Source organism: Macrosteles quadrilineatus, unplaced genomic scaffold (assembly GCF_028750875.1).
Source record: "Macrosteles quadrilineatus isolate MER2022 unplaced genomic scaffold, UCM_ALF_1.0 Scaffold_5__1_contigs__length_97177068, whole genome shotgun sequence".
Taxonomy (NCBI): domain Eukaryota; kingdom Metazoa; phylum Arthropoda; class Insecta; order Hemiptera; family Cicadellidae; genus Macrosteles; species Macrosteles quadrilineatus.
The window spans coordinates 70056887-70081582 of NW_026542598.1; the positions used below are offsets into that span (position 1 = coordinate 70056887).

Sequence of the window (24696 nt, forward strand, 5' to 3'; positions counted from 1 at the left end):
TGTATTTTTTTATGATTGATACATTACCATATTTTAATATTTATTCATAGGCCTTCTCTTTTTTATTTGCTTAAAACTTCTTGGATTCTTCAACAACCAAATAAATTAAGTACGAAAAGTAAAATAAATAACAACCTACGACCAAGTTAAGAGAAGATTAACCTCGGTCAACTAGTAAAAACTAAATATATTCCTTTTTTACTTTTTTGGTCATTACCTTAACACTTAACTAAACAAACAAGTAATTGGGAAATCCATATCTTTTGGAATTTGAGTAGAACTTTGTAAGAAACATAGCCAAGTATAAACGTTATATTGGAGTATAATGTGAAGGAGGTAAAGGTCTAACTCAGCTGTGTAGAAAGTAATCTTTGTGAGAGAAGTCCAATCTTGTAGGGATTGTTGACTTCCGGTTTGTAAACATTCCTTCGTATCTTTACTCACACAGCTCCTCGTCTCTTTTGAAACTAAATTGAAACATTGTGCTTTGTTAGGAAGAACAATATGTTTAACAATTTTTAAGTTATATTTAATGTTTTGAATTGATATAATTAATCGTAATAGATCCATCTATTTTATTTGATAGGGCTTATCACACGGTTTCTTTCCTTATAACATTTGCAATAGTTAAAACCACATTGTGAAAAGAGCTTAAAACAATAATTCGTTTGATAGTTTTGATTCTGAAGGATAGTGTCATCACATAAACTTGTGGAGAGTATTATTTTTGCACTTATTTACAAGGTCGTCACTTTAAACTTTGTTCTAATGACTCAGCCCTAATGCTCGCTCCTAATGGTTCTGACAATCTTCCTTGATATTCCATTAGGAGCTTCGAGCTCCCTTCACAAAAAGTGTATTACTTCCAATGATTGCAATAGTAACCTTAAGGTTTACAAAAAGATTATTTATCTTAATAGTATTAACCTTAAATCTAACTACATTTATGATATGTATATATTTATTATACACTTATTAAACTACATTTATGATAATATATATCACTTAATATCGATATCAGAATTGTCTCGTGTATGTAATTTATAAATCATGTACATTGAAACTAAAGTGTTAGAAGCAAATAGTTGTACCGTATTTAATTCAGTAAAATAAAACAGTTGTGCATACCTAAGCAATAGGAATTATGGACATATAATAGCGAACCACAGTAAAATAAATCCAAATCAAATCAATAATAATACTGGCCTTATTATATTGGCTTTCAACCATATTAATTAAATGCATTACAACAAGCATTATGAAACCAAACCGCTGCGGATTACAGCTACTATTGCGATTGCGTTTTGATTCAAGGGTTTCAAAGTTAATTGACAATCTTACAAAAGAAACAGAACAAACTGTTCGTTCGAATCTGGACCAAAACGTGTACAATGTGATTGTAAGATCTAGTTTGTGTATATTGGATTAAAAACTAAATACCGATCCATTTTTTGTTGTTTTTTATTCATAGTAAATATTATAATCTGTTGTTTTTAAAGAAAACAACTTATTGGAATACTTATGTATGGGTCACGGTAGATTGGGAGATAAATTACCAGAAGGTTCTCCTATTACTACATATCCATACATTTTTAACATGGTTTATACTAATCCCTAACATAGAGCAAAAAGATGTTAGTGATTGGTGTGAATTGAACACAAACTAGCAGAGGAAAAGTCCCACTCTCTAGCTATTAGACCATATGTGCACAGAAAGCTTTTTTATATGAACATAAGACCCTTAGCATATACCCTACGCTTGGAGTTTATAAAGCATGTAAGTCAGTGAAACTGATTACAGTTTGTATTTTATATTACTTAGTACGTAGGAATAAAAGAGAATACTAGCAAGTATGGTCATGGTTTGAATATGAAAAAACACGATACTCAACAATACAGCATATAAACAACTTTTAAATTATTTAATTGGTCCTGTCAGGAAATCTGATAGATGTTAAAAACGTTTAAACCCAAATTTATCTATGTATAAATTTATCACTATATTCTTAGGGATGGCAAAATTGGCTAAAGCAAATTTATCTACGTATGAGTTTATGACTGTTTCCTTAGGCTTATTATAGGCATATGTGTTACTATTAGGCTTTGAAATAATACCCTGTTGCAGGTTGATTCCTGAATTATAGTAACTGTTTCATGAACAAAATACATCGCGTATATCAAATCATAACAAGTAAATAAACTGTCTACCACATTCTTTAAAATAATATTTTTAAGGCTAAAATTAATATTCGTATGAAATAGTATTTTCATTTCAACTTTACACTTGCAAATATAATTACACCAAACTATCCGGGAAATAATAGTTTAAATAAAAGAGTCAAGAAACACATAAATCTTCCTGTCTCGTCGTACCACATCCTTCAATGTCTTCAAGATATTGTTTGAGTTTAATGCATTAGGATGAGTTTAATCATATTTTGAGGATATTGTTTCTTCTTATGTAGATCTCGTGCTGTAGTTGTAGCGTGTGGACGCTCTTTCGACATGTGCGCACATTTACGGACGCCTCTTAGTAGATTTTACTCGGTCAGCCTATGGTTTCTTCTTCTTCAGTGCTTAAATTGGCTGTTCAGATTACGGATGTTTGAAAAAAAGTCAATTGGACTTTATACAGTTACTGGTTTGCAGGGTTAAGGGTTAAGGCATTGCATTCAGGCCAATCAACAATTAGTTGAGTAGGGCCTAAAAATAAACTCATCAGGAATAAAAAAAAACCCCTAACTGTTTTTTTAAATTAATAATTTTCTATTTATTATTTATATCTACTAGTTTAAATTTTATTTGCGAAAATATATGATGTGCTTATTTCAATGAGTTACTTGGTGATTCAATGTATTTCTCTCTGCAAACTATCCTCTACCGACATTATTTAATTTTAAACTAAATCAAGTAAGAGTGTTCTGGCACAGGCAGTTGTGAAATAGGGTTGTATGGAACTGATGAAGAGGTGATGTCATTGGTTGTAACAAAACCACAAACCGAACAAATGGTTCCCAACTATATTTTTAATTGTAACAGAACAGCAGCACAATTGAATCTAGGAAATGTATCTATAAGATGTCTAGATTGTATAAAGTAATCCATGGGGTAAAAATATTTCAGTACATCCTCTCAATTCATTTTTAAATCAAACAAATTATTATTTTTTTTTTCTGAGACATCATTTTTTGAAGCCATGAATAATCGGGTTAGTTTTTTTTTCTTTTAATTACATATTACTTTCCAAACTATTATTTGTCACCAAAGCTAGAAGACAATTTAAGTCCTCAATGTTATTACTATTATGTTTATTGAACAATAAAATGTAGTTTGAGAGTTTTTATGCATTTTCAGAAACTCAATACGAAATACCATGAAGTTTAAAAATGTGTTTTAATTTCTTTATTCTTAAACATCATGCTTAACAGCCTTTTACTTTTTAAATTTGGTTTTAGGGTTTTCTTTTTTTTAGAACATTTATAAAAATACTGTCTGTATTTCAGGATTGCGCTATTTAATTTACCTTTATCAAAAAATCATGCTCAAACTGTTTTTTTTTTATAAACTGAAATAATAAATATGCTACTATTTTTGGGCTTAGTATCTTTAACATTCCTTTAAAATTTAATCATATTGTATTTTTGACTTATATAGAGTATTTTATTTTCTTAAACTTAATTTGTATTAACTGTGCATTCATTTCAATATCTTGCATATATTATTTACAGAATCTGTATTGTATCGTAGACAATCAATTTCTCAAATACACAAACATTTTAGTTTCCGAAAACGATTATTCATCTACTAGACCACTAATGAAGCGGAGCGAAGCGAAGCTCTTTGGTTGATAATGCCTATATAATTTTGAAGTAACTCAAAGTTTTTAAATTTTAACATTAGTCTTATGGGTTGCCATGATGGTAACAAAATAACGACGTAAATGTAAACAAAACGCATAGCATATGTTAAGCCACGACCTAACTACAGTACTAAGGAACAAACTTCGGATGATGACAGCTAATCTAGTAGTGTGCTTGGCAATATCGGTTTCACCACCATTCCCCACCCAGATATTACAGCTAGCAACACACTTTTAGCCACAACATCTAGTATAAAAGATAAATAAGTTTCGACCTCAAGAGAAATATCCATCACTACCCAAGTATAACAAGTATCTGGGGCTTGAACCAGAACACATGATGGATGGTGTTTGAGTCAAGTTATTCACTTGACCCACAAAAGTAGCATATTCTTAAATTCATCAAAGTTGTAAGAACAGTTATTACTCTTGAGCCGTGACTTGTCCACCAAGCGTCCCACCAATGTCACGCCTCAGTGTTTTTTGTATAGTGCGAGTACTGGCTTTGCGCCGGAACTCAGTCGGTTTGGGTCGGGCAGCATTCCTGCAACCCAGAGTGAAGTTCCGCTTGACTTGTGAACCAGAAGACGTGCGGCTGTCATAGGTTACTGTCAAGATTTGTGTTTTAGGTTATGTCAAGTTATCTTTTACCATCCTTTCAGTTTTTCTACTGTGTTGCATACAAACCTAATCTTCAGTAGCATGTAGTTTAGTGTGCCGAGAACGTCAGATGAGGTCCCGGATGGGAGGTTTCGTTTTGCTGCTGTCCTCGGAGAGGGTCGCCTGGGGGGACACTCCATCTTCCACCTCCTGGGGCTGCCAATGGCCCAGCTTCTCCGGGGATCATTAAGCTACGCACCGTCATCCACCACCACCGCCTGCCACCAGCAAGGAACATGTTGTGCCACGCAATACGCAAGTTATAGCCTACTTTGAAATTACGAACATTTTAAAAGACTTTATATTTGAAAGGGGCCCCGCAATATGATTGATTCTTCGTTATTTATTTTTATAGTATTGTTATTTATTTAATTGTTAATTTTTTCAAAGTTTAAAGTTATTTACAGTTACCATCTTTAATTATTTCATTGTTAGGCCTAATTTGTTACTGGTACCAGTTTTTGTAATTCAGAAGGGTAAACTTAAAATGCTTATTTATTTAATTTTTTGAGAAAGCCTTAAGAGATTTAAAAGATAAATTCTTTGGATGGAGGAAATGATGTTGTTTGTTGTAATTGTTGAATTTTTGAGATTAATTATAGGCTTTGTTGACAACTGTTTGTTTTTAATATTCACCCACGGCCTTTCACTTTTGTTAGGGATGTGGGGCGGCCACTCGCACTGTCACTATGGGGGGCATGCTTCCAATAGTTGTTCGTCTGGGGGCGGTGCGAGGGGTCGGCTCAGATGGTAGCAGAGCGTGGTTTTTTGGTTGCGTCCTGGGTGCCTTGTTGTGAAACTTTGGTTTCATGACTTGGATACTTAGAGATCCGATCACTGTCCACGTTCTGATTTGTTTTGAAGGGCCGTGGATGGATTTGATTTTTGGGTGATGCTGGTCTGGCAGTCTTAGGAATTTTTTGAAGAAATGTTGTCGTGGTGGGGTAAGCACACTGTTGTAGTTTTTTATTAGGAGCTCGCCCTTGGCCGAGTCACCGGGTGGAATCTGGTTAATGACTTGCATCCTTTGGGAGCAAGAGTGTCAAAAGCATGGCCAATCCCAAAATTGAAACTGTGTGTGTGTTTACCTCATCACACAAATGTTAGGTGTTGTTGTTTAGTGTATGTATGTTGAGTGTATGTCGTGAGTGTAAGTCCGTGTTTTTGTTTTGGTGGCTAAAGCGGTGTGTATGGGCAGGTTCTTCTGTTTGGGACCTCATCTGACTGTAGGCATTTCAGTCCAGAGCCTTTAGTTAGTTAAGTTTGTGAATTGTTCGTTGTAAAATTTTTTTGTGTGTTTTGAAGGTAGACCGACTGACTGAGAGCAAAATGGGTTTGTTTGCTCCACTGCCCAATCCCATTGCTGGGGTTTTGAGCGACATTCGCCCGGTTGATGGTTTAGAGGTGGAACCTTTGTTAGAGTTTTTGGGAAAGGTGTTGCACCTGAAGGAGTTCCCAGGCATGGAGGACTCAGTAGTGTTGGAACTGCTGGTTCCACTCTGCCTGAGACCTCTTGGTGACAAATTGTTAGACTGTTTGAAACGGGGAGTAAACTTTGACATTTTTCACAGTGAAGTGCTTGAGCTCTTTGTCCCCTTCAGGGTCATGGAGAGATTGAAAGTTGAGAGGGTGTTTCGTCCTCAAAAATTTGACGAAACTCTCAGTCAGTATGTGGGTGACATTCGTGGCGTGTGGCGTGTCCTACGGCTGGGCATCCCTGAAAACCAACTGGTGGACATTGTCTTGCAGGGGTTGAAGCCTGAGGAACGGTCCAGACTGATTTTTGCTCCGAAGCCTTCTTCTTTTGCAGACCTGGATAGGCTGGTCATCCTTTCATGGAGCGTTCAAGACGCTGATTTTCAGAGGGAGCATGTTTTGGGGCATCTTCCCCGGACTGGTCCCCATCCCGCTGTAGCATCCGTGTGTCGAGGTCCTGAAACACCGCAGAGACAGAGGCATCCTATTGTTTGCTTTGGTTGTGGTCAACCAGGTCACATGAGACGAGAGTGTCGTCAGAGGGTTAATCTTGGGACTTTGTCCAAAAACCTAAGTAGCTCACAAGGGGAAAGTTTGCCTAAACCACCCTGTGAGAAAGCTGTTTTGGAGAAAGTCAGCAGGAATTTGGTTTCTGTGAGTACTGCCCCTTCTGGGAGTGCTGGTTTTGGGGAGCCTCTGTCGCGGGGAATGAGGGAGCTTGCATGCATGGGAGTGAAAGCGGCGCGCTCAACTTGCCCACGACTCAACATCTTCTTAGGTAAAACGGTGCAGAAGGCCCTTGTGGATTCTGGGTCAGCCCGTTGTCTCATTTCCCTGTCCCTGTTTGAAAATCTAAAATCTTCTGGGCTAATCAAGCAAGTTGAGCGAAGTACCCACATCTGCTGGACTGCATCGAAATCCCCACTTCCAATCATCTATGAAGCCCGTTTGAAATTCAAGATTGAACATTTTTCTTGGGTGTGGAGTTTTTGGGTAGCCAAGGACCTTTGCATCCCTGTCATTTTGGGAGCGGATTTCATCAAGCATTGTGGCCTGATTTTGGATTTAGGCAGAGGCCAGTGCTTCTTTCGTTTCGCAAGACGGGTGCTCATTCCTTTCGCAGATGAAATTGTGGATGGTGCAGCTGTGGTAGAGCCTGAGACACCCAGCAAACCAAAAGTTGATCCATTAGGGCATCTGACTCCTGGTGAGGCTGAAGCTATCAGAACATTGTGTTCTCGTTTTCCTGAGGTGCTGACGCCAAAGCTTGGAGTCACCAATCTTTTGGAGTACGAAATCCGTTTGACTGACACCCGTCCAGTTCGTTCACATCCTTACAAACTTGCTCCACCCAAGATGGAAACACTCCGTGGAATCATCAATGAGCTTCTTGAAAATGGGGTAATTGAGCCTTCTCGCTCAAGTTACGCTAGTCCAGCTTTTCTAGTTCCAAAGCCAAATGGCAAGTCTCGAATGGTTCTAGATTATCGCAAGTTGAATGCTCAGATTGAAATTGACTCTGTCCCTCTCCCTGATTTGCACTCTGCGTTCGATTGGTTCGGTAAGGCCAAGTATTTTTCCGTCTTTGATTTGAACCAGGCTTACCATCAGATTCCCTTGAAACCTGAATCTCGACCTCTCACTGCCTTCTGCGTTCCGTGGAACTTGTACCAGTTCACACGTGTACCCATGGGCCTAGCTGTGGGGGCCCAGACCCTCACCAGACTTCTGGACTCCATCTTCCATGACGTCAAGTTCAAATTTGTGTTCAACTATCTTGACGATCTTCTGGTGTACAGTGAGAGCTTTGAAGACCATCTGGTTCATCTTGAGGAAGTCATGAATAGGTTGCTTAGGGCTGGCCTTACCGTAAATCCGGAGAAAGTTAGTTTTGCTCAGGCTGAGATTTCTTTCCTAGGTCATCTAGTATCTTCTCGAGGTGTCTGTATCGATCCGGCTAGAACCCAGGGTATCAGGGATTTTCCTCCTCCCCGAGATGTCAAAGGCATTGCCCGTTTCATTGGCATGGTGGGTTTCTACCGGCGTTTCATCCCCAATGTGGCTGAGTTGGCGGCTCCTCTCAATGAGCTTCGGAAGAAGGGCGCCAAGTTTGTTTGGGGTGAAGCACAACAGATGTCTTTTGATCTTCTGAAAGAAGCTATCATGCAACCCCCGGTTTTGGCGATGCCAGATTTCAGTCAAAAGTTTGTTTTGCAAACCGATGCTTCCTCCGTCGCAATTGCGGCTGTGTTGTCTCAAGAGGTAGATGGTGTTAGGCAGCCAATTGCGTATGCCTCACGCACTTTGAACCCATGCGAAAAGAAAAGCTCTTCTGTGTATGAGTTAGAGTGTTTGGCTGTCGTGTTTGGAGTGAATAAGTTCAGACGTTTTTTGGAACACAAAGAGTTTTTGCTGGAAACCGACAACCAGGCACTCTCGTGGCTCCTTGCACATCCTCGCCAGCTTGGGAAAATTGGTCGTTGGGTTGTCCAGATTTCTTCCCTCAAATTCCAAGTGCAACATGTTCGAGGCACGCAGAATGTGATTGCTGACACTTTATCAAGGATGTATCACTCACCTGACGACCAACCTTCTGATCAGGAGGAGCACACTGGGTGTGCCGTGCTCCTGGAGTTTCCCCTTGCCTTTTCTGAGTTCATCCCACATCAGTTAAAAGATCCCGAGCTGGCTAAGATCATTGGTGAGCTTCAAAATGGGGGAGCCCACCCCCCGTATTTTCTGTCCCAGGGTGCCCTTTGTTGTCGAGACCGACAGCGAGGTAAACCCAAGGTTGTGCTGCCTAGTCTTCTTGTACCCATGGTCTTTGCGTACTTTCACTCTTCCCCTGTGGGTGGGCACTTAGGGATTCACAAGACCATTGCAAAGGTTAGGGACATGTTCATCTGGAAGGGTATGGACAGGGACATTGCGGCACGAGTGCGTTCTTGTCAAACATGCTCGCTAAGCAAGCCTGCTCAGAATACCAAGTATGGGTTGTTGTCATCTGAGGTGGCGGAGAGACCTTTGGAGAAGGTTTTCATAGACTATGTAGGGCCACTCCCACGTAGCAAGTCAGGAAACAAATTCTTGCTTGTTTGTGTGGATGCCTTCTCCAAGTTTTGTTGGCTTTTTCCTTTGAGGAACGCCACTGCACAGCTCACCGTGCAGGCACTTCGTACCCATTTGTTCCAACACTTTGGGATACCCGCCACCATTGTTTCCGACAACGGAACTCAGTTCGTGTCTCACCTTTTCAAAAGAATGTGCTTTGGGCACGGTATCCGCCATGTGACCACTTCTCCTTACTATCCACAGCCTTCCCATGCTGAGAGGTTCAACAGAAATCTTCGATCCGCTCTCATAGCTTTTCATGCTGACAAGCAGACCACCTGGGATCAGGAACTTCCTTGGATTCAATTTGCTTTCAATACTGCACACCATGAGAGTCACAAGGCGGTCCCTTTCGAGCTGTTGTTGGGCTATCCACCCAATAATCCTTTGGCAAATGTGTGGAAAATTGGCGACCTTCTGCCACCCCCTGGTGCGGCCAATGTCAAGGCAACTTGGCAGGCGGCTAGGAGGAACTTGATCCGAGCTAGGGAATTGGTCCGGAGGAAGCACAATCGAGGTCGGTTGGACAATCCTTTCCAGGTGGGGGATTTTGTTTTCTGTAAGGCTCATCTGGTCAGTTCGGCCGTGGACAAGAGAGCCGCTAAGTTGTCTCATCGGTGGTCAGGTCCCCACCGCATCTTGAAGTTCTTGACTCCTGTCTCCGTGCGGCTGGGAGATCCGCAGACTGGAGAAGTTTTCCGGAGGGCTCACATTTCTCATCTGAAGCCTTTCCGGGGAACAATTCCGTAGGTCATCTTTCTTTACTCTTGTGTCTGAGTGGGAAGTGCACTGGGCCAGAGAGCTTGATCACCTCTTCTGTCCCTTGTGCGCTGCTGAAGATTTTTCCCTAGTAAATTTTCCAGCACTGGCCAGTGCAAACCCTTGGGGGTGAGTAGTCCCTCCAGTTGAAAGACTTTTGGCGTTCCCCACTTCAGACACTTGAGTTGATCTGTGGTGTTGAGATCTTCTAGAATTGGGAGAGGTTGTTTTTTTTTTTTTTTTTTTTTTTTTTTTTTTTTGGGAGAGGAAGTCCTCCTTTGGGGGGGGAGGTTGAGCCGTGACTTGTCCACCAAGCGTCCCACCAATGTCACGCCTCAGTGTTTTTTGTATAGTGCGAGTACTGGCTTTGCGCCGGAACTCAGTCGGTTTGGGTCGGGCAGCATTCCTGCAACCCAGAGTGAAGTTCCGCTTGACTTGTGAACCAGAAGACGTGCGGCTGTCATAGGTTACTGTCAAGATTTGTGTTTTAGGTTATGTCAAGTTATCTTTTACCATCCTTTCAGTTTTTCTACTGTGTTGCATACAAACCTAATCTTCAGTAGCATGTAGTTTAGTGTGCCGAGAACGTCAGATGAGGTCCCGGATGGGAGGTTTCGTTTTGCTGCTGTCCTCGGAGAGGGTCGCCTGGGGGGACACTCCATCTTCCACCTCCTGGGGCTGCCAATGGCCCAGCTTCTCCGGGGATCATTAAGCTACGCACCGTCATCCACCACCACCGCCTGCCACCAGCAAGGAACATGTTGTGCCACGCAATACGCAAGTTATAGCCTACTTTGAAATTACGAACATTTTAAAAGACTTTATATTTGAAAGGGGCCCCGCAATATGATTGATTCTTCGTTATTTATTTTTATAGTATTGTTATTTATTTAATTGTTAATTTTTTCAAAGTTTAAAGTTATTTACAGTTACCATCTTTAATTATTTCATTGTTAGGCCTAATTTGTTACTGGTACCAGTTTTTGTAATTCAGAAGGGTAAACTTAAAATGCTTATTTATTTAATTTTTTGAGAAAGCCTTAAGAGATTTAAAAGATAAATTCTTTGGATGGAGGAAATGATGTTGTTTGTTGTAATTGTTGAATTTTTGAGATTAATTATAGGCTTTGTTGACAACTGTTTGTTTTTAATATTCACCCACGGCCTTTCACTTTTGTTAGGGATGTGGGGCGGCCACTCGCACTGTCACTATGGGGGGCATGCTTCCAATAGTTGTTCGTCTGGGGGCGGTGCGAGGGGTCGGCTCACTCTATAGGGATCTTTCAATAGTGTTAACTAAATTATCAGGAATCCTTATATATAATACGTGAAGGCGATTTCTACGAAACACTACTCCTCCGTTAATAATGGACGGATTTTTACAAACGAGTTGTCATAATTAAGTATTTGTTGTGTAGACCACCCTTTCAACAACTCCTGCAATAAAATACCTCGGGCTTTGCCCCACAGGCCTTCAAAATCCCAATGTATTTCTTATGAAGGAAATATTTTGTTTACTTAAACAAACAGAAGAATAATTTGTATTAATTGCAGCTGTTCATAGTAAACACATGATGCACACAACAGCGTTCGTTTTCAGAGTGAGTTAGTTTTTAGTTTCAATAACTGGAGTGGAGTGAGCATTTGTTTTCAGAGTGAGTTCGTTTTCAGTTTCGATAACTGGAGTGGAGTAATTGATAGCATTATCTTTGAGTAGATTTTTTTTAGTCATAGGAAATTAATGACTGTTATTAGTTTTGAAGTAACGCCTGTGATACTTAGCAATTGCTCGAATTTGAGCAACAGGTGTTATGGTATAGGTGAATGATAACTAGTTATCATTAACCGTTGATAAATATATTTCTAATAAGAAAAAAAATACAAACAGTTATTGATATTTTTAATTTAAGTTAGGAATAAAGATCTCAATTTTACTTTAAAGCATAGTTAATTTTTACCACACCTGAGTTACTTTAGAAATTCAACCAAAAAGGTTGGTAGACAACTCCGGAACACATCCATTTCCCTGTCAACGACATTCTTACCAACTTTGAGGAATAAATGTCCTGCCTACTTAATAAAGGCTTTGAAAAGTAAGAACGTCTTTGACTACATCAATTCCTCTTTTGAGATGGCATGTATATTTAACTGAACAATTACTGAAGGGTGTTAGTTATTCTATATATACTTAAATTCATATTTTGAATTTAATATACAGTTACTAAGACATGAACTGAAACTACAGTGAACACATTTAGAAATGGGGTAATTTATAACTGTAATAAAATTATTGGTCATTTTTAATTATCTTGATAGTTACTCAAATCCCATATAAATTGAACCAGTCACGTGTTTTAGTAATTACATAATAAGAACGATTCTTGTTGCTCTTTTATTCTCATTTCAATTAACAATCCTTTAATTGAACTTTATGAAGACTATTTTTATAACAAAATATATATCAAAATAACATGACATGCATGTTTGTATATGTATTTAAAATAAGAGCAAAGTATAAATTGATGTTATCCTAAATATTAAGCAAGCATTTTCTTGAACACCTTTTATCTCAGCTCGTGTGCATCATAAGGAAAATCTACGCATACTGTTAGAGATATATTTTCCTGTATATGTGCAGATTTCCTGAATAAACTAAAATAGGTTAAAAAATAATAAAAAAATATTAATTTAAAATTAAGAAAAAATTTACATGGATTGCCATGCGGGTGACGAAATATAAACAAAAAATCAAAATAAATGAAAGAAATTCCAATTACACCTTTATTTACAGCGTGGGATGATAGAGAAGTCTGTAAATTACATATTTTTGGTCGAGTTTTCGACCACTGGATGACCTCTAGTTGTAATTAATATCCAAAACAATCCACATAGTTGATTATATTATTATATAAATATCTTTCTAGACATAAAATATTTGCACAAGGAATTCTTTTTAAATTTAGATAGTCATTAGTTTGAAGTATAAATTTTAAATTTGCTTATACGAGAATTTTTTAAGTGTAAACCTACCCTCTAGTATTAAAACCCCCATTCGGTTTTGGGAATTTTGGCTTTAAATAATAAAGCTATTTGATCCCGTCATGTATCAAAGACCCTTAGAAAAACTACCTATACTTTTTTCTGTATTATTTAACAATGTAATTATCACACTTGGTTGTTTGACTTTTAACTACTGATTGACTGTGTGAGTAAAGTAGAAATATAACATAAACAAAATACTACACTGACATAAACATGTTGATAATATAAAATACTTAATAGGTTGTTATAAATTTTTCGCTAGGTTTTTAAGTATATTTAATTACTGGTTTACATTTTGAAAGTTTATCTTTTTTTCTCATGGTATAATGTGTTACATTGTTGTGTTGTGAACCAATCCAGATGCTTTGTGAAGAAAATTGTGTCACAAGAACACAAGGTGTACGACAGGTACAATATTTGGCCAATCATAGTCGAGTCAAGACATATTGCAGCCTGAGGTCCACCTTTTGCTTCCTTTTCCGTAAGATTATTTCTATCCGTAAACCAGCTTATAACTGAAGCTTGTTTTACTTGTTTACGAGATAGCAAAATTGGGGATAACATTTTTTTACTACATTATGATGTGTCTGCTTTAGTAATTTAAAGCATTACTCCATCTACGTAAAACAACTACAAAACAAATAATATCAAGACATTTTGCAAATTTTTGTTTATTAAAAAGCGTTTCTTATGCATAAAATTGGTTTACAGTATCAGTATTTTTGTTTAAGTAAAACCTGAAGGTTTCTTAGAGTTTTTAGCTTCATTGTATGACTCATAAAATCATAAGCGTAATAGGTATTCAAAATGAGCCAAAAAGAGGCTGAAAAATAATAAAATATTGTATGTTGTATGTCTTACCACCATAATCAAATACCGATAGCAATATAAAATAAATAAAACTAATGTATATATATTTTAGCAATTTTTTTATGTTTTCCAACCCTTTAATAAATAAATTTCAAGATTAATAAGTTTATAATATCTATAAACTCCAAGTGTGGAATTATTTTGAGCTTTTGAGCTTGTTCCAAAAGTTATACTGTACCTAACATAATGCTTTTCTCTTCAAAACCACTCATCAGCGTGTATTTGTAAAAAAGTCAAAGTACTGTCAGGGCAAACATATTATGAACGTACATAACATAACGTATATTATAGGTGGTATTAACGTATATTATATTTATGTAACGTCTTCAACATTGAAGGAGCGATGTAAGTGGTTCTGTAATGATTCAATAATTAGAGCTACCTGCTCTGTTGGTACGTGAATAAATAACACTACAACACGTGTAACAATAGTTACAACGGTGTGGCATAATGTAACAATGCCTCTGATGGAATATTGAGCACTGTTTGATTTGATGGCTTGCAAAGGATTTGCAGCAATCTAAACGAATGTCCCACTCATGCTAATTGAAGAAATGTCGAATGTCGCAGCATAATTTTGATTCTATGGCACTAAATTAGTGTATTATTTGTTTGTTGATGTTATTTAAAATGTACCGTGTTTTATGACAGGTTACCTAACAATATACGTTCATACAAATTACAACAGTAAATACATGTATTATGAGTTATATGTATGTTAACGTTTGCCATACATTTTACGTTTGTAGCCCTGATAGTCCTATGTCCTGGTTACAAGTATGAATCTCCTTTTAGTTCTCTGTGGTATGAATCAATGCATTGAGCATGCAGCTTAGTAGATTTTAATGACAATTTCAATAGTATAACAGTTAATCATTTATAATTTGTACCTATACATTTTACATATGTTGCACTACGGCTGAGTTATGTATACAAAGTCAAACTCATTAAGGTATGCTTTAAGAAAAATATATCGTGTGGTATTTAATTTACATGGCATATTATAATGCATGTATTACGAAAAAAATGTCTACTTATAAGTCGTATGTATATCTCTCAAACTGCAAATAAATGCTTATTTGCAAAAATTGATAACGAGTTTTAAAATTTTACTTACAATTATGAGGAGTGTATACAAGTCACATACTTCATCTTAAACCTCGTATAATTTACCATAAACACATTAAAGAAGGGTTTTGATGTAGCAAGGTTTAAAACACTTAGCGTTAGATGTCAGACAAGATATCGCTTTGTTCGAGCCATTAAGACCGCACATTAAGCAAAGTCATTAGCAGAAAGTTAACAGCGACAATCTTGTAAATAAGAGGACAAAGCAGTTCCAAGGCTTCTCTTGAGCTCAATACCTCGGGTGCAAAATTTTAACAATCCAATACACTACATTTGTTGGTTATAGTATACGTTTCGGCTGTATTGTTATGTTACCTTTAAGCAACATAAATGGGGCGTTTCTTGGAGCATGATCTTGTGGGGAACACTAAAAAGTTTTTATCCATCCACCATATGTACGACTGTTGTATAGAAAAAATAAACATATAAAGCAACCTTGATAAAGACAGTGAAAGATTGGGTACGTTTTTCGTTACTTATAATTTTTTTTTAGATATATTGCAAAATGTATCAAAAACTTTATATTCGGATTGACTAAAATAAAAAAAAAAGTTTTTTTCGTTATCACCCAGTTTTGCAACTCATCTTTAAACTAACTCTTTTAATCAACTTTTTACTACTTGTGTTGGTTTGAGTAATCTTGGTGTAGTGAAATAAGCGTTAGCACATGTTTAAAATGTTTTACTTCTTTTAACCTTGCGTTTACTCATGCACATAGGCCAGTGCCTGTGCGTGGAACGTATAACTGGAAAAGCAAGGGGTGAGCCGGCAAAGTACAAGGTTAAGTACTGATGAAATGTATTGGGATGTACAATTATCTGGACACATCGCTGCCATGGGTTTGAAGTCCGTTGCCATACTGACTGAGCAACCGATTCACCAAAAGTAAACTACGATAACTACAGACCAAGTACTGGGCTAACTTGTAGTCATCATGCTTTAAAAAAATATCGACAATTATTTTTGTCCTAGGACGCAGGCACGAGCCTGGGATTCTTTTTTCACATTACTTCAGTTAAAATCCTTGGATAAAATCCATTGATGATTTGGCGGGATTTGTCCCCGGGGCCTCTTGGGCCAAAGTCTCGTGCTCTAACCACTAGACCAGATCCCCCATCGACTAATGAACAGTTTTTCTTACAACCAGTGAAATGTAACGATATTTTATGTAAACATTGTGGTCCCGTTCGAAAAAGAGCCGCAAACCAGCAAGGCTCCGGAAAGAAGATTGTTTTTTTTTTTTCAATGAGTTGTTTTTCTGCACTCACAAGTTTCAATTCTCAGCAAAGTTTATTTCGCTTCAAAATGAATCATTGCTATGTATGTTGCAGAAGCCTGTGTCCTGTGTTTCGAATGTTTGCAAAAGGGCCAAAACGTTCATCAAATGTAGCATTGCTAGTTTAATTGCAGGTACAATGCCAATGTCCCCCAACGCTTACAACACATGTAACAACCTTCAGACCGTAACTTGGCCATTCTTGTTCAGACCGTAACTTGGCCAATCTTGTTCCAGGAGCTGGTGTCGAGCACTCCCAATGTTCGCAACTGGCGAGGGATGCTCATCGCTCTCCTCGTCATCGTGTTCGTCCTTGGCCTCATCCTCTTCTCCATCGTTCTTCTCTCACCGCCCGACGAAGGACCGCGAGTGCAAGGGACAAAGTTTACTTTAGAACATATCACCAGCAACTTCTTCAAAATTCCCCAGTTCAACGGATCATGGGTTTCAGGTGAATATTTTTACTTTGGTTTAAGCTTACAGCATGTTTAAAAAATGTTTTATTTATTTATTGGTTGGCTTAGTTGTTCTAATAAGAAACATACACCGCTTTATCAGCAATCAACATTTCTACTAACTAAACAAAACATTTCTCAGATTTGTTTAGTTTTTAAAACTATTTGATATCCGGCATAACAAAATTTTTATTATATATAAGTACTTCTTAACATATAATTTTAAAAATGATTCTTTAAAATGTTTATCGTAGAAGCTTATAACTTATATTTAATGTAATCCAATTAGACAATTTTACTTATACATAACAAATTTAATAAAACAAAATTGTTCTCTTCATTCTTTTTTATAGTTATTTATTTTATAACTGCTGGTTACTATTTAATACCTATAGGACTAATATAAGGTATTTACTGGAGGTTTTAAGAAGTGTTTCACTCTTAAAATTTAATAGGAAAATATTCTGTAATTTTTAAGTGTATTGTTTTTCTACGTAAAAAAGTCCCAAAGTTTCCGAACTTCGCTATCAATTTTGTTTTACGGATGTAATGAAATAATTACAATTTCATCTACAACACATTAAAACTCTTACATGAAATAACTTAACATTGAGTAACCAGGTTTCTATATGAGTTGTCAAAATCTCACAACAAATCTTTACCAAACGATTTGCAAAACAAATCAATATAGCATCTTTCAAATACATTTTACAAACCTAAAACAATTGATTCAATTATTCTTAGAGAATTTCAGTATGGAGGTGAGAGGAGAGACAGCACAAAGGTTTTCAGGAGGACCATGACTCTGAGAAAAAGACATTACAGCACGTGGAAATATTTGAACCCTTTTAACCTTAGACATATTTTCTCAAACTGTAACGTGCTACCACTAATAGATAGCCTAAACGTGTTAGACCCCCTCATAAACGAGTCGTATGCAGTGTCTATTAAGTTGTGTGTTATTTTTAATTATTTTACAATAGTTAAAAAAAATAAAAATATTTTTACAAAAACTATAAAAGCATTGCAACACATTAAACGGTTCAAAAATATTAACGTCCTTTCGTTATGGCAGTAAATTTAATCAAAACAAATCCTTTGAGTTCAGTTTAAAGTTTATAGCTCAATAAATCTATTTTGATAATTTTATAAGTCAAGAACCTTAAAATCAGCACTTCAATATTACCTTTTTTCTGACGAAAGATCTCTTTACAAATTAATTATCAATTAACAAGTTCAACGTAACCAATTAACTGTGAAGAAGGCAACTTCTTTCATCAGAAAAAGGATCGTCTACTTCATTAATCCTATTCATTCTTCATAAAGTTCCCGGTCAAAATTAATTAAGTCCATCGAAAATGCCGTTCTATCTCAAACGTTTATTTAAAAAAATTACAAAATAATCGTGTCTAGAATAGGTGACAATTCTAATCATATTTAGATCTGGCCCGCAAGAGTTTTAAATTGGCCCTAGTTTTCACTAAACGATTATTTTGTAGGGCAAAATATTCACATTGTTGAAAAGAATATGATATATTCATTCATAGTTTCTAATCTAAAATTGAAGTATTGGCAGTTCATTCAAAAATCATTTTTACATTTTAATAATGATTTCTGACAAACCTTCAGATGATCAATTCTATCCAGGTGAAATCTAATTTTTTAATTCACAATTGTATAATTAATGTATAATAATTATACAATTATATAATTGTATTTTATAATTAATGCAATCCTACATTACAATAATATGGCACGTTTAAGGACACTAAATAAATTTACTGCAGCAGGGTTGTACCTTGTGGCATAAATTTGCAAACTCACAAAAAAATGGAAAATTCGAAGTAATAGCAAATAATATTTTGATTTTGTCCATTCAATTAACACTATACTTTATGTGGTGAACTGTTATGAAACAGTGTAATTTCTACTAGTTTCACTGGAATCGATACATTTGATCACTATACTTAATCAACAACACAATTCATAGTGACACTTTTGCTGCATGTCCATTAAGATGGACAATAATTGCAGTTACAGTAATAATACACATAGTATTTAATTTAATTTCTCAGTTTCTTTAATGATATATGTAGCAATCGATGCCATATCGAAAAAAATGTTTTCTTGTAGGCTAGAGTTACCTTACACAAAATGAAGTCACGTATACTTCTACATATTTTACATTTTCGAAACTACCGTATGTAATTGCATCAGATGTGTATAATACAATCTTAACCCATTACAGAGTGATAGTGTAATAGAAAAATACGACATACTGTAAAATTTGATTGGACAATAAGGTTTCTGTTCACCATCTATTTTGTATTGTCTTTAGAGACACTAACAACATTTAAGGTAAACAATTAAGTTTTAAGTTCTCGCTCTAATGCACTACTTTGTAGATACTATTTAGATGGCAGTTTAGATTGTGCTGGAGAAACGTAGGCACGCCTAGCGCTGGTTTCGTCGGGTTTCTACGCCCTGTACTTTCAAGATATGGCGGTGAATGTATTGTTATGAAAATTTTCTCCTAAATCTATACAACTTACAGCTTTGAAATTTTTAAAATTTTGTTAAATTAAGTTCAATAGATTATAGTTGTTTAAATACCTTATTCTGGCAATTCAATTGTTGAATTTTACAACAAGTTTCGACCTGCTAGGAGGTCATCTTTGGGTGAGTACTGGGATAATGATGATTACTTGATCATACAAGGGTACTGATAAGGATACTTGATTACTTTACATGCACGTCGTCAGGATTAAAAGTTGTCGATACATAACACATACACGAACACCACAACATAGCGTTCATACACATATACGGCCGATAAAATACGACGAGCGGACTCGGTATTGACAATACGGAACTTGAGTCTAGCCTCAACTAGTAGCAGTAGGCTACTCACCTGATGATGACCTCCTAGCAGGTTGATAGTAGGCTACAGGTAAAACTCACCTAAGAAAACATAAAAATTGGTCCGTTCATGTAACTTTCTGGAAACGTAGTACTTACCATTAGATTTTGGAATCTGAAGAGTCCCTAAGGATTGAGGGGGTGGAAGTACCATTTTATGGGGGTTAAAGTTTATGGAGGTAGTGATTTTTGGAACATTTTTATCTATGTGATCCAAGCAAGTGGGGTGTCGTTTTCTATGTTTCTTTGGATGCAAAATCGAAAAAGCATAATAACATTTTTGCAACCGACAGTTTATGAGAAAAAGACCAATTTAATAATGAAAAAGTAAATATGACAAATTAATTCAAATAAAAAAATCCAGTTAATATCAATTATTAAAAAATGTATCATTAGTCGGTGTTATATGTTTAAGTTGTGAGGAAAACTTACCAAGAAACTAGTAGTTATGCCTCTTTAACCACCAAATGTCATATTGTTCATCAGCCACTGATGATTCATCATCATCCATGGAATCGTCAGGGACTCTAACTCGTTTATATTCATCGTCGTCTAGACTTGACGCTGACAGCTTAAGAGTTTGTACATGCCCCTTCTTCACAAAATCAGCATCAAGGTGAACGTTATTAATCCCTGTTATGAACATATGAATCAGTTGTTACCATAGCAACCAAAATGTTAATCATCAAATGCTGTTTACTTTTCTATTCTGATCTATAACACAGTTACTTCTATTTCAACACTGTCTTTTTATATTCTAACTAGCTGACACGGCGAACTTCGTATCGCCTAAGTTATAGGTTTCCCCTAAGACAGACCGATGGAAAGAAAGTACCGTTACGTTTAATTTTCAAGATGATCTCGTTCGCATCGCTCAATCACGTCCTGGTTGAAGTTCGTTCGCTACGCTCACTCACCTTTGGGTTGGAGCTCGTTCGCTACGCTCACTCACCTTTAGGTTGGAGCTCGTTCGCTGCGCTCACTTGCCTTCAGGTTAGCTCGTTCGCTACGCTAACTCGCCTCCAGGTTGAAGTTCGTTCGCTACGCTCACTCACCTTTTGGTTGCAAATTAGCTGTTGTCATAAATGTAAAAGAAATAATAGTGCTGCACCCTGTTGGTAATCCTTGTAACTTTAATGCTATTGAACATCATAGAACAGAACCAACTTGTTTAATTGAAACAGCTGTTAAGATTCATTAATTCCATTTCTCATAAGGTTAACATGGGAAACTCCAGAGCCACTGGGGCGGAGCCCTTTTAAGAATTTCGAAACGGGAAATAGTTTACGTCCGATTCGCATACCTACAGAATTTACACACCAAATTTCATAACGATCGGTGAAGTCGTTCCGGAGGAGTTTGCAGACAAACACTGTGACACGAGAATTTTATATATTAGATATTCCACTCGAAAGTCATCTCAGTTGGCGACGAGGATGGGATATTTTGTTGGGCTTCTGGCTTTTCTGGAGCATTAGCTCTCTTAGCAGTTAGAAGACGCCTTCCTCCTATAGGCCAAAAATTAGGAGGCAGTTTGGGACATTCTCCAATTCTATATCTGGTGGAAGGTATTGTCGGGTCTTCACAATTCGGACCAGTTGATGGCTTCGGTCGTGCCTGTTTACGTCTGGTTGGGCTCTCTGAGCGAAGCACATTTTGGCTGTTATCAACTGGTTGGTCAGACATGTTATATAAGACCTAGTGTTACCATTACATCGTTGAATTGGATTCTGGACGAAGTTTAAAACGACACATAAATCAATTGATTTCGACTCTTGTATCCAAGAAGAAAGTTACGTTTACAACACACAACGAACAAGATAGTTCTGTTGTTCCAAGACGGATACCTATTATAGACTGACAAGCACCACCACAAGAGATCCACCCAGAGTCTGAATCAAATTCAAACAATCCAACAGAACTAGACGGTACTCTAAGGGAAGAAAATCTAGATAGACCTCAAGCCACAGAACAAAAAGAAAATAAATTAACTCGTCCTTCCAGACAACGCAAGGTTCCGTCCTATCTTAAGGACTTTGCTCGCCAGTGATTAAGTGGGGGAGAATGTTATGAACATATGAATCAGTTGTTACCATAGCAACCAAAATGTTAATCATTAAATGCTGTTTACTTTTCTATTCTGATCTTTAACATAACACAGTTACTTCTATTTCAACACTCTGTCTTTTTATATTCTAATATTCCACTCGAAAGTCATCTCAATCCCGCTCTTAAAATAGGAGCATTGAGATGTTGAGCAGCCACCTTAACACGAACGAGATACTAGTTTCAGTATTGTCTCTGGAGCTAGATAAAAATGTTCTAAAAATCACTACCCCCATAAACTTTAACCCCCATAAAATGGTACTTCCACCCCCACAATCACTAGGGACTCTTCAGATTCCAAAACCTAATGGTAAGTACTACGTTCCCTGCAAGTTTCATGAACGGACGAATTGTTATGTTTACTAGTAATCTTAGTAGAATTTTACCTTTACTATGAAATTAGCCGCGAATTTCAACGATCGTATTGCCAGAATCAGGTATTCAAACCACTATTATTATTTTTTCTTCGCAATCCGGACTCTATTCATACTACGATTTAATCTCAATATATGACTTTAAAAAATGGACCATTTTTGTCATTTAAAAATTTGTAAATTGCATTTAAAATTCTGATTAGTGTTCTAAACTTTTGACCACTATCATACAAATATAATACACTAAAAACAATACTTGTACTTTAAAACAACACAAGACCAAAATAATTGCATAAGAAAATTAAATTTAACTGCTAAAACTCAAATTTAAAAAAAGTTTAAATCTGTAAATATTAAAACTACTGATAATTAACAAGTTCATACGATACATGGTGCTTTCCTCAATTCTTCCCAACTGTACTATATTTTACTTATTTATGTTCAACCAAGCTTTGAAAAAGCACCTGTAATTACTATGCTGCACGCATAATTCTCTAAACTGCTATGCATAAATTACTCCCAATACAATTCAAAGCACGGACTGTTAATTCAAAGTAGATTTTTTGTCCAAAATTAACGACCCGTTCAACGAAGTAATTATGAACATCGGATGTAATGGTTTGATTCACGAGGTGAAATGCATGAATGGTCGCACTTCGTCCGGAATTTCATAAAACTCAGGACCACATTTACCCGCTTATTTCTACCTCATATTTTACACTGTTTATGTGTTGTCACGATATTAGTTCATGTGTAGTAAATCGTAGGTAATTGAATGGTTAAATTTTAAATTAAAAGAGACCAACAGTAAAATAGGACCACTATGTCCTAAGTTTGCTTCAATAAAACAGGATTTTTTTCATTTAATTTTGTTTTACTTCATATCATTTCATTAACGTAATAATTGTTGATAATGGTTTCAGTGAGATCACATGATATCTTGTCCTGAGTTTTAAGTTCAAATCATGTCAATCAGAAATGGCATTTACAATATTAACTTAAGTTTAAGTTCTTTGACTGCTAAGTATTTTCTCTTTTTGTCGTATCTCTATACAATAGTAACAAAGATTTTAGAATCTTAAATTTCCATGATTCGAACACCCAGTACATGTTTTGTGGTATCACAAAATCAATAATCAAAAAGGTTACGTATTTCATCGATAGCAAAGGCAGTTAATCCATGTGCTAAGAGATATTCATTACAGCTGTTTACGTAATGACATCCACCTTTGAAGCGTAACGTTCGCTAACATCTACTAATGGAACTTATGTATTATACATGCCTCCTCGATTACTCTGACCTTGCCAGCTTGAGTCGGTTGTTTCGTATACAGGTAGTTCTTTGATGAAGAAGCTAAAGTAGTTGCATTGGGATTGTTAGTTTATGAAATAATGCATAAGTTAAACACGTTTGGATATTTCCTTGGATAAAGAGTAGGTTACAGTTTACCAAGAAGGTCTTACATAATTTACTCGAGTTTGAAAATCGTCACATTTCATACGATTAAACTCATTTGGACAAGTACACAAATGTAAGCCTACACTGGATAAGCACTCACACAATCTTTGCACATGAGAGGATATCAAAGGTGTAGTAACAACCCAAGGCTTGGCCAGAGCTACTTGCAGCAGTAAAACATCAAAAAGTGGTTTATAATTTCCCCAAAATTCATTGACAGGGTTGAATATTTGCACAAATATTGAAACCTGCAAACATAAGGAAAGAAAAAAAGTAAGTTTTAAAAGAAGGTAACCAACTTGCTAAACATATGTTGTTCTTCAAGAACTACCGTTTTGGCGTCAGCACAAAAGCCAAATATTTTGTCCTTAGGTGGTTTCTATCCAAACACAGTTTTGTTTGATTCGTTCAGTCACAATACAATAATCACCTTGTGCAAGTTACCAACCGTATATTAAAAAATCAAATTGATTTTATCTAGTGAATAAAAATCAGAATCCTAAATCAGAATCAATTTGCCCAAACATCGACATCGACCCTGGTGTTATAAGGTTAGACTAGAAAATACAAACTATTACTGTTTTACTGAGTTGTGAAGTCAAGCTACCCCACGTGTCAATGATTGCTATGACAATAATTTACTTTAGGGTTCATTGTTTCATCCCTATTGTACTATTTCCAATCCGGACTGGTCTTCAACCTGCATAGAACTGTTGTTATATCGGAGATTAAGGTATTGTTTTCATTCAACCTATCCCAAGTAGTTCAAGCCTTTTGTCGTGGAATTAACTATGTTCCTTGCAAACTCATGAATTGTTTCAGTATGTTTCCATTTACGTTGCTGGTATCTTTATGTTTTAAGAAAGACATAAGTCCAAATACTGGTCTTGATACTTCCTGACCTGTTTTTAAATGATGTCATTAATAAAATCCCTACGGGAAATCTTATCGAAGTCCAGATTCGATTTGCTTGGAACCGAACCAGTTATGAGGGTCACTATAATTACTCAGCTACATACACCATATTATTAATGCATGGTTCAGTGATAATTTTATTTCAAAACGTTATATATTTGTGGCTGATACATGTTAATATAACACTAACTAGCAGAGAACTTAACCACATGTCATGGCTTCTGGTGTGTTTCAAACCTTCCTAAATATAATTCCCAAAATAAATTGCTATTCATAAATCTTCACTG

At 36.4% G+C, this 24696-nt stretch overlaps 1 protein-coding gene across 7 annotated transcripts in view; it reads left to right on the forward strand.

Moving 5' to 3' along the window:
- LOC128994109 (inactive dipeptidyl peptidase 10-like) overlaps nucleotides 1-24696 on the forward strand; it is a 416624-nt gene that overhangs the window by 292407 nt on the left and 99521 nt on the right. For all 7 annotated transcript variants that reach the window (XM_054418388.1, XM_054418389.1, XM_054418387.1 and 4 more), the window contains one exon: nucleotides 16419-16632. In XM_054418388.1, coding sequence (XP_054274363.1) covers nucleotides 16419-16632 — 214 coding nt within the window. The remainder of the gene's footprint in view (nucleotides 1-16418; nucleotides 16633-24696) is intronic.